Here is a 10,275-nt window from a genome sequence, read left to right as displayed (position 1 = left end):
ACATATCGGTCAATTTTCTGCCCAGTACCTTCATTGATGTACGCTCCAAAATGCGAGATTGGTAAAGGTTGGCACGGTGCAATCTATAAATGGGTTGTCTGTCACTTTGTTCTCCTAAATTCTGTCTAACTTCTGAGAGTACTGGATCAACCATGAGATTCTTTGAAAACGGTTAGTTGAGATATGAAAGTTAGTTAGAATACAACAAAATGGGAGTAACTGTACACGTATGTTTGTCCAAAGAATCGGATATTTAACAACAACACAACTAAAATTAGCACATTTTGACTTGTCAATTACCCTGTCCGAATTGAATGGTTTTGAAAATATTAAAGAAAACAGTCTTAAGTTTGTTCCTTAGGAACCAGAAAAACTTTGTTCTTCAAGGGATATATGTTTTTCTGGTTTTCTCAGAATCCATTACAAACTTTCCCATTCGGAAATCGGTTTTGGTTTGAAGTACCTGGTATTTATTGAATTGTATATAATCAAGAACATTTGAATTTAGTGCGTGGTCAATAAGGCTGTGAATTGTATATAGGGAGATGAGTTGTTTTTCTTGTTGTAAATCTCGATTGGAACGGGACTCTAGACGGGACTGTGGACGTGCACAGAGATCGTCGAATAAGAGCAAGGATATCGACCAAAGGATCACCACGTTGTCGTCATTTATTAAAACAATCTCCTTCAAATCAGGCAAGCTTAATCGAACATTTAACATAATTATATATGGTTGCATTTGACAATGCAATTTCTGATTTTCGGATTATAGATTCTTTTGGCTTTCTGGGAAACCTATGCATTTGATTCAATGCCAAGAACTTGCTTGAGTTATCCATGAAAATTGTTTTCCCCTTGGCTAGATTGGAGAATCGCTGGATCCTTTCTTCCTTCTTTACGATATTTACTCTTTGCAGCAAGATTTGTTGTTACATTTTGACATATGAAAAAAGTAGTTCGCTCATAAGTTTCGACCTATGATTAGAACTATGAACGCAATGCTTCTCCAGAGTATTGCTTCTTTAGAAGAAATTTGTATAGGTATTCTTACGCGTAATCTTATAAGCTACTGTTGATAATTAACACAAGTCTAGTGTCAGAAATCTAATGCTTTGAAATTTTGCAAACATCCTGTGCCTAAATTTGATAGATCAAAGATGTTTCGTCGGTAAGAATTGTAACCATCTTTGTTAGCGGTTGTTCTTGAGGGGCAGGGATATGTTTACAGTTATGTCAATCCAAAGGACCAAGAGCCATGTGTTTTTTTAATAGCACAGTTTAGGCAAGTCTTTTCTTCCAAGTTTGTGATTTATACATGGTTATGGCCTCTTTATCATGATGTAGAATGTGAAGGTTATAGAGTTAAATTAATCAGGTCTGTAATCACAAACTAGCTTCTTGAATTGCTTAATGTTGTATACCATACTTCTTTTGATTAAAACTCCATTGCACATTTAATCTTTACAATATGTTTCACTGATCAGCTAGTGGAAAGCAAAAAAACTTGGCTGAGGAGATACTAAAAGTTGGAAATGGGAATATTTCTGCAAAAATCTTCACATTCCGTGAGTTAGCAACTGCAACACAGAATTTTAACTCAGATTCTCTACTGGGTGAAGGTGGTTTCGGAAGGGTGTATAAAGGACGCGTACATAATGTAAATCAAGTACGGTTGCAGCTTCCCTCAGCTCAATTTTTGTCATTGTTACGCAAGAATTCAACACCTTTATACATGACAATGAGTAACCTTATATTTGATTTATTTTCCTTAGGATGTAGCAGTTAAGCAGCTTGACAGGAATGGTTTGCAAGGAACCAGAGAGTTTCTTGTGGAGGTCTTGATGCTTAGTCTTCTTCACCACCCAAACCTTGTAAATTTGATTGGGTTTTGTGCTGACGGGGATCAACGTATTTTAGTGTACGAGTACATGGCATACGGTTCTTTGGAGGATCACCTTCTTGGTATGCATCATTGGTTCGTTTTTCCTGTGAAATACTTGATATGCAGTACTTATGCACTAATACCCTTATGCCGTTACAGTAGTCTACCCAACCTCAAAATCGAATGTTTATTGATCAAGTTTTTTGTTGTTTCACTTTCAAGTTTCAACTACTCTGATTATCCACAAAACTTTTGTTTCGAACAGACGAATCTGTAAGTAAGGAGCCTTTGGATTGGAATACCAGAATGAAAATAGCTGGAGGTGCAGCCAAAGGACTTGAATACTTGCACGACGCAGCCAACCCTCCAGTCATCTATCGCGATTTCAAAGCATCGAATATATTGTTAGATGAGAACTTTAATCCAAAGCTCTCTGATTTTGGACTAGCGAAACTTGGCCCTACTGGTGATAAGAGCCATGTATCCACGAGGGTGATGGGGACTTATGGTTACTGTGCTCCCGAGTACGCAAAGACAGGCCAATTGACAACAATGTCCGACGTGTACAGCTTTGGAGTTGTCTTTTTGGAGATCATCACAGGGAGAAGAGTTATTGATACAGCAAGGCCAACATGTGAGCAGAACCTTGTTAATTGGGTATGTTATATGGTTCAAGTAATTCAATCAATAGCAAATGGTTATACTGAAGTTAAGTACTTGCATATTTAATTTGGCATCTTTAAAACTTTAAACGTAAACACTAAACTCGTTGTTGGCTAATTCTATGAACTGTTTTGAAGCTAAAGCTTGCATTTTCACAAAATTGATTGTGTACAATACTGAATTCCAATACTCGATATGGCAGGCGCAACCACTGTTTCGGGACAAAAGAAAGTTCACGCTAATGGCTGACCCCTTGCTCAAAGGTAATTATCCCTTAAAGGGTCTCTACCAAGCTCTTGCAGTAGCAGCAATGTGTCTACAAGAGGAAGCTAGTACTCGGCCCTTAATGTGTGATGTTGTAACAGCTCTTGAGTACCTGGCAGTAAACGAAGATGATGGGGTTATTAGTAATGATGTTTCAAATTCCTTCCAATACCAGTAGAGATTTAAGTGATGTTTGATAAAGAAGTTGTAAATGAGTACTGTAAAAAAGTTACGTTGTTGAAATTTGCTAATTGAATGCAGCATTGAGAGGAGAGAAGGCGGCATAGCAGCTTTGCTGCACTGTGTGTCAAAACTCGTGACAGTAACTGTTGTAAATGATAAAATTCTCCCACCCAGAATTGGTTTGTAATGAGTTTGTTGCCATGCAGCTTCAGAGTTCCGATGGCAATGGCTTAATCCATATTGAGGAGTATGATTAGTTTTCATTTGATATGACAAAATTTAGTAGATTTTTACATAATGTTAAGGGTGTCATGGATGTCATTTGATAAGAATTGGTGGTAGCCGTCGGATAGAGTTCACAAAATCATGACATGTGTCCTAGATGATTTGAATTCCAATTGTGTCTTTGCCAAAGTCATAGGGTATTTATATAATTATACCTAAAAAAGGGTATTAGAGTTTTTTAATTTGTCTTGACCAAAAACATCACAGTCAAACTCAGTTGACTTAGATGTGTTGTGGTCTTCGGGTGTAAACTTCTAGATGAAAGAACTGGGGGTAAAGCTAATTGGCCTAAGTTCTGGAAAGGTAAAACTAGAAAACTGTTAAAAAGACAAAAGGCAATGAAGTATTTTAACATGTATTGACCAAAAAGATAACAGTCAACTATGGTTGACTTGGATGTGCTGTGGTCTTGGAGGGTAAACCTCTAGATAAAAGAACTGGGGGTAAAACTAATTGGCTTAAGTTCTTGAAGGTAAAGCTAGAAAACTGTAAATTAAAACAAATGTTGTATCTATCTAATAAGCTAGGGTTTTTTTTTTCCCACTACAAGACAAAATAACACACAAAGGACGGTCCAGCTCATTTTGAGCAAGATCAAACGACTGTTGAGTGCGGATCAATTATTTTGTTCAAAACTCATCGTCAAGCACTCGAACTCCCAACTCTCCTCATTCCGTTCTTCATCTTCACTTTTCTTCTCATCCTTCACTAAAACACTAACCCCACTTTTCAATTTCCCAAAACGCACTTCCTCATCTACGCGTATCATTCGTTTCATCTCCATCTTCTCCGCCCACCGCAATGACACATTCTCAGACAAATTTCTAAAATATTTCTTACGATATTTAATAATTGCCTCGGTTGCTTTAAACAAGACTACGAGATTTCGGTCTTGCCAGATTCTTTCAGAGGTAATAATTTTATTTTAAGGTTTTGGATTGTTGAAATTTTAGTGATGAGTTTGTTTGTTTGTTTATAGATTATATTGAGGTTGCCAAATTCATGTTAAACACCTTATATGATTAATTATGTTGTTGTTATTTTTTTAGGTATATTACAAGTTTATAACTGTTACCCCAAATCAGTTTATAATATAATATTAGGCCCCTGATTTGACTAAATATGACTCGACTGTGTGCTGAATAAGATGCCATTTAGTCATGTTTTTTTGTTAACTTGAAAGTCCATTTTCACAAGGTTTAGTAAGTAGTCTAGCTTACAGTATACCATTATGTAGTTTAGCTGCCATTAGATTTTTTGATTAATCTTTCAGAAAATTTTAAGCTATGTTAAGTGTATTTATGTCTTTCGAGTTGCATTAGTATACAGAAACCACAAATTTTCATATACACTTAGTCCAAATCCTTCCTTATAATTGCTCAACACATGAACATATAATTTCCCATTACTTTCATACTAACCCTAATCACCTCCTTCATTCGATGTGCCAGTGACTGTTTCAGAAATATGTGAGCATATTTTCTACATTCAATAGACCCTTTTACAATATTCTTCAGTGATTAAAATGCATGTTTTTTATAATTATTATCTTCTTTTTTCCAATGATTAAACTCCTATAACTGTGGCGAGATTACAGACACATCTTCACTGTCACTATAACACAAAGTCGTTTCACCTAAAACACAGTCAGGGATAGAATGGAATATTCAAAACCCTATCTAAAGAATCAAAACGCAAAGATTGGACTTTTATCAATCCACTTTGAATGACAAGAATTTGTGAATCCAGTCAACTTCAATACCAACAATTACAACTGGATGAGCAAAACAGAATGAAAAACGCAGATATCAATAAAATTTACAAGTTTTAGAAAAAAAAAGATAACATGTTTTTCTCCATCTTCGCAACCTACATTTGTTACAATTATGGGTAATTATGATGTTTTTATTTGTAATAATACTATTATTAGTCTTATGTTAAGTTAAATGAGTATGATAATGTTATTAAGTTTTATTATGAACATATGGTTAGGAAAGGGGTTGGGCATAATCATTATACTTTTTCCTTTTTTAGTTAAGGTTTGTGCGGAACTTGGGTTGGTTTACGAAGGGAGAAACGCCATGCTAGGATTGTGAAGAGAGGGTTTACAGTAGATTTGTTTGGGCGGAATTCTCTAATTTATATGTATTCTTCGATTAGGAGAATTTGGGATGTGAGGAAGGTGTTTGATGAGAGGTGTGAGTTGTTTTTGGTGTCGTGGAATTCGATATATGATTGCCGGGTATGTGAAGAATGGGGAAGTTGGTATTGCAAAGGAGTGTTTTGATGTGATGCCTGAAAGATATATTTGGAGCTGGAATTCGATGATTACGTGGTATGTTGGAGTCGGCGATATGGAGGCTGCTCGAGAGCTTTTTGAGGGGATGGTGGTTAGAGATGTTGTCAATGTGCTGATGCTTTGTGTTTACCTATCGTTTATGACATATTACAAGTTTGTTAGAGTATTTGTCATTATGCGTTAATGTGTTGATATTATGTGTATGTTGTACTACAATACTATTTTGTGTTTTGCTTTGGACTGGTTTATATTGGTGCTGCTTTCGTTAGAATTTATCAAACCTGAATAGAAAAAAGAAAAACATAGATTTGGCAAACTGTTTTACTTCATGTTATTAGTCAATACCATTTTTTTAGGCAGTATTTGAATTTTATTTTTTACTTCCAAGTGAGAGGATTGGAGTAAATAGCTTACAATAAGGACTATAGTGGTGCGGTTTTGTTGACAATCACTCATCTGATGAAATTAAAATCCCATTTTTTGTTCAGGAGGATATTCATGAGCTTCTCGAGTTTCACAGAAGTTGGTTAGAGCTCCCCTAAACCAATATTCCAAGTATAATATTTCACCCGCTTTTGTTCTTAGAACTCCCCTTATTAAACCATCATTTCAATTATGATACCATTTAACTTTGTGCATAAATGGTACACAAAATCTTCTTTAATGTTTAATGAGTTGTCTTTTAGTTTTAGAAGTAATTTGTGTTATGTATAAATATAAAGCTATATATTATGGTATGGTTGATCTATGAGAATTGTATTGTTTGATTTTCAGGTTATGACAGGATTTAGATTTTTGAAATGTTGAAAATACAAAGGAGACTCTGCTAGATTTTTTTATTTAAAAAAAAATGATGATGCTCTTAATTGAAGACCCTCTCCCCTTATTTTCCTCATTCTCATTCTGATATGTGTCGAATTAATGAATGTGTAAGGGTATGTGTAATGAGTTAGTTGGTTTGTGAGAAATGAAATGCATAGAATTACAATAATTAAGCTCACTTGAGTATACGTATGAAATAATTAATAAGTATAAAACTGTTGAAAATGGTTATATCATCGATCCAATGCTACCATAGAGATGGTCTCTTGGGGTGTTATTCAAAAGCAATGTGTTTAGAGTGCCGACTGGCACGAGCATTCACTAGTATTACTATATTATGCAGAAAACTTGATGGTGAACTTCTTCATATTTTCTCTTTTATCTGGTGTATTAATTATTATTAAATTTCAAATTTAAATTGTACAAGCCAAATGATGCTCAACCAGATGAATGCAATCTCCATCATCATAGGCGCCGCCAAAGACACGTCTGCATATAACCTAAAGTACAGTTGAAGTAAAGTGAAGAAGATTAGCACCACAAAACGATAAAAGTAGTTAATTGCATGGCCCAAAATATCGCCGAGATATCCGAAGTAAATGGGTACACCGATATCGATGCACCCTTTTTTCCGATTATATCGAATTTCCGATATGAAAGTTTATATCGCCTATATAATCGATATTTCCGATAATCGAATATATCAACTTTTGACCAATTGTTAATAATTTAATATTGAAATTTCCGAAATATCCGATATATCCGAGATATATCGGGCATCCGGTGATTATCAAACATAAACTTTGACCGGGTCAAAAACCGTATCCGATTATCCGATATATCTTACACCGATATATTGACCGATATCGAAATTTTGGGCCTTGGTTAATTGACTACCAAACCTGATGCATAAGAAGAAAGCAACATGATCATTGCAATTTTGTGAACATATATTGTAAAGGTGTTATTTAGTCTGGGCTTTATAACTTGTGATTAAGGTGGAGGAGATGGGGATAATTGTTTGGAAAAACCGAGTTCGTTCTGAGTGAACTGCCTATGTATCTATCCCTCACTTCTTGGGGGAGAGTAGAATCAGGTCTGGCATAATTCATGTAGGGGGTATTTATAGCTGCTGAATGTGGAGATCTATACAACACGTGTACTGACAAGCACAGATGTATGGTTGAGATTGAGAAGGAGTGTATGTATGGTGTTGGTAGGAATTCTGTAATGATTGGGAGTGGTTACGGTGGTTCATATTTTGCGAATAGAATGTGTAAGTATGGCTTTGGTAATGATTGCTTCTAGAAGATAGGTGATGTCATAAGATATAACATTCTGCGTGAGGATGTGCGAGCTGAGCTACTTTGGAGCAATCTCGTAGTTCGGGTGCACGAGCTAATGATGCAAGTCGCTCTAAAGGCAGTTCAAAGGACGAGGGCATGAGGTCGGTATGGTATTTTCGTTATGCTGGACACGTGCCTGATATTCCTGAATGAGAATATCTCTCCCTCACACAACCCCCTCTCAGTAGGTTGTGGTGTACATTAAAGCGATCTGCCGAGAGAAAATGGTGGCGCGTGTTGAGCATGAGTGATGAAGCGAACTGGCATGAATGGAAATACCCACTGTGCTACGGAGGTCGGTTTGTGTTGTATGACGAACTGATGTGAGATGGTAGGTGGCACGTGGCTAGCACGTGAGAGAATCTGAGCAGTTGGTGAACAGAAAAATGACCGCCTCATTTTCCAGGATTTTGAAAAGACAGATCTGTAGGGGCGTGTTGTCTAGAGTTATTTTTCTCTGAAGGATCGGCTGTATAAAACCAAACTGGAAATCTGAAAAGTTATTTTTTGTTTCTCCTCTAGCAAAAACGCAGGCTAGGTTTCTTCAGGTTAGTGCTTTTGCCATTGTTGCTCTTCATTTTTTCTTCTGTTCTAGCGTTGTGTGTCTAGTAGTTAGGTCGGCTTTAGCTTTTGTTGTTTAGGTTTGGTATTTGCTAAGAAAAAGGAGATGTCTAACACTGATATTACTCGATCTGAAGAGATTCAAGAAGTGTCTCTAAGTTATGGTGAGTATGAGGAAGATAGAGAAAAGTCAGTGAGGTGTGAGAGTGAAGATGATGATGAGGATGAGGCTAGGGATGAAGAGGTCGCATGATATGATTATGTGGCTGCTGTAGCTAGCACTTCAGGTCGCAAAGAGGGGTCGTCGTCTATTGGGTTGCCCCTTTAGGGTTGCAGATAAACGTGTTATTAAGGCTTTCGCCGATCTGAGGGAAGCTTATGGGATAAATGTGAGCGACCTGGAGATACACGAACTGGGAGAAAATACCAACGTGTTCAGTGAGAGGTACAATTTGGCGAACTACGGGGTAGTAGTCTGTGAGGGGCAGCTGAGAGCTGGTATGAGGATACCATTCTCGAGGATGGTTTGTGAATTCTTGAACTTTTGTGGGAAAGCGCCTTGCCAGTTCATGGATAACACCTGGCGGTTGCTTAGGGTGTTTGACCTGCTAAATGCGAGTGGTGAATATCGCATAGAGTTTGTTGATATTGCTGAGCATTTCTTTGTGAAATGATCTCGAGCTCTTAACTTTAGTTTGCAAACACGAACGAGAAAGTCTAGCGTGCTAGACGGTGTGAGTAACAAAGCTTGGGAGAGAAGGCCGTTATTATTAGTTGGGAACTTCTGCGCTGGAGGATTTGTTGTGAACACTAAGGTTTGCAACTTTTCGGGTGGGTACCAGTGTATTGTCTTATTGGTTTGATGTTGTGTTTGTTGACTTTGTATTTGAACTGTTTCTTGGTTGTTTTTGCAGAGATCGTTATCAAAAAGCGAACTAAACGTGGGGTGATAGAATCATTTGCAAAACTCACTCAAGCTCATAAGCAAAAGAAACTACTCGAAGTAGCGAGCTACTTTGTAGAAAGAGGAGGTCGTGCTATCAGGGAGAAGAGGAAAAGCCAAAAGAAAAGGGCTCGGGGTTTGGTTATCCGTGAAGCTTCTAGTGAATCAATGATGGAGAGGAGGAATGCGAACTGGTGACGAGGGAAGAGAGGATCGAAATCGTTCTAGCCAGAAGCGACTCGTAGGTGGCGCTGGTGGGTCGAGTAGGCAACCTGAAGGGGGGAGAGGTTCTGGTGGCGCTTCTTTTGACTTGGAGGAGATTAAGTTCATTCCTCGGCGAGGCGGAGCGCTGAAAAAAAAGGAGGTCGATAATGGGTAAGCCAAGAGCGGCTAAGATTGCTAGGGCTGCAGCACTTGTGATTGGGGGCAGCTCCGGTGCTGGAGGTTCGTCTGGTGGTGAACGAGTGGGGGGTAAGGCCTCACGTAGTTCTAGGTCGAGGGATGCACCCGACCTGAACATCTTGGATCTGGAGACCTTTAGGGTCGGTCAGAGCCAGCCACCAGTGCCTCGGGAGCACAGCTTGTCGGTGAGGTTGAAGGTCCCGAGTAAGGTGAGTAGGAAATTTGCTATGGCTGATGATGACTTGGATCGCCAAGTGGTGTATGTGGACGACCAGGGGGTGCAGCGAAAAGTAAAGTGAACTGATTGTAGCTACAAGTCGAGTAAGATTGTGGCCTGCATGGTTGATTATATGGCTTTTGATGGTAATCGCAAGGAGCTGGATTCGAAAGACCTTGTGGAAAATCTGAGGCGAATGGATCTTGCTCACTGTTTGGTAAGTGATGTTCTATAGAGCTTATTCATTAATGTTGTTCTTGAATTTCATAAGCTTACTATTGTGGTATTTCTGCTTGTGCAGATTGTGAGCGGATACTAGAAGTTGAAAGAGATCGCTCAGATTGCTGATTTCAGAAAAGGAGTCTATAACAAAACTGAAGGAGGAGCTGAGGAATATCCATGACATAT

General features: G+C 38.0%; 1 protein-coding gene across 2 annotated transcripts; it reads left to right on the top strand.

The window, feature by feature from the left end:
• Window positions 1-360: 360 nt before the first annotated feature.
• On the top strand, window positions 361-3,290 carry LOC147477857 (putative serine/threonine-protein kinase PBL23). Of its 2 annotated transcripts, none has more exons than XM_086583180.1 (5): window positions 361-696; window positions 1,485-1,666; window positions 1,773-1,962; window positions 2,148-2,539; window positions 2,748-3,290. In XM_086583180.1, exons 1-5 carry the CDS (start codon window positions 546-548, stop codon window positions 2,985-2,987), a joined length of 1,155 nt encoding a protein of 384 aa, XP_086439306.1. In that variant the 5' UTR covers window positions 361-545; the 3' UTR covers window positions 2,988-3,290. The 2 variants fall into 2 exon arrangements, with proteins under 2 accessions (XP_086439306.1, XP_086439307.1); XM_086583181.1 differs by having other exon boundaries at window positions 406-696; window positions 2,148-2,516; window positions 2,748-2,930.
• The last annotated feature ends 6,985 nt before the right edge of the window (window positions 3,291-10,275 follow it).

This window comes from Coptis chinensis, chromosome 9 (assembly GCF_015680905.1).
Source record: "Coptis chinensis isolate HL-2020 chromosome 9, ASM1568090v1, whole genome shotgun sequence".
Lineage (NCBI taxonomy): Eukaryota > Viridiplantae > Streptophyta > Magnoliopsida > Ranunculales > Ranunculaceae > Coptis > Coptis chinensis.
The sequence above is the reverse complement of the archived record's forward strand: the minus strand, read 5'-3'. Positions and strand labels throughout refer to the sequence as shown.

Bases quoted from the DNA above. Each gene is read 5' to 3' on its own strand.
- LOC147477857 (XM_086583180.1), top strand. From the start codon at position 546: ATGAGTTGTTTTTCTTGTTGTAAATCTCGATTGGAACGGGACTCTAGA. The intron at 1,667-1,772 runs GTACGGTTGCAG...TATTTTCCTTAG, and splicing joins GCGTACATAATGTAAATCAA to GATGTAGCAGTTAAGCAGCT. The intron at 1,963-2,147 runs GTATGCATCATT...TGTTTCGAACAG, and splicing joins TTTGGAGGATCACCTTCTTG to ACGAATCTGTAAGTAAGGAG.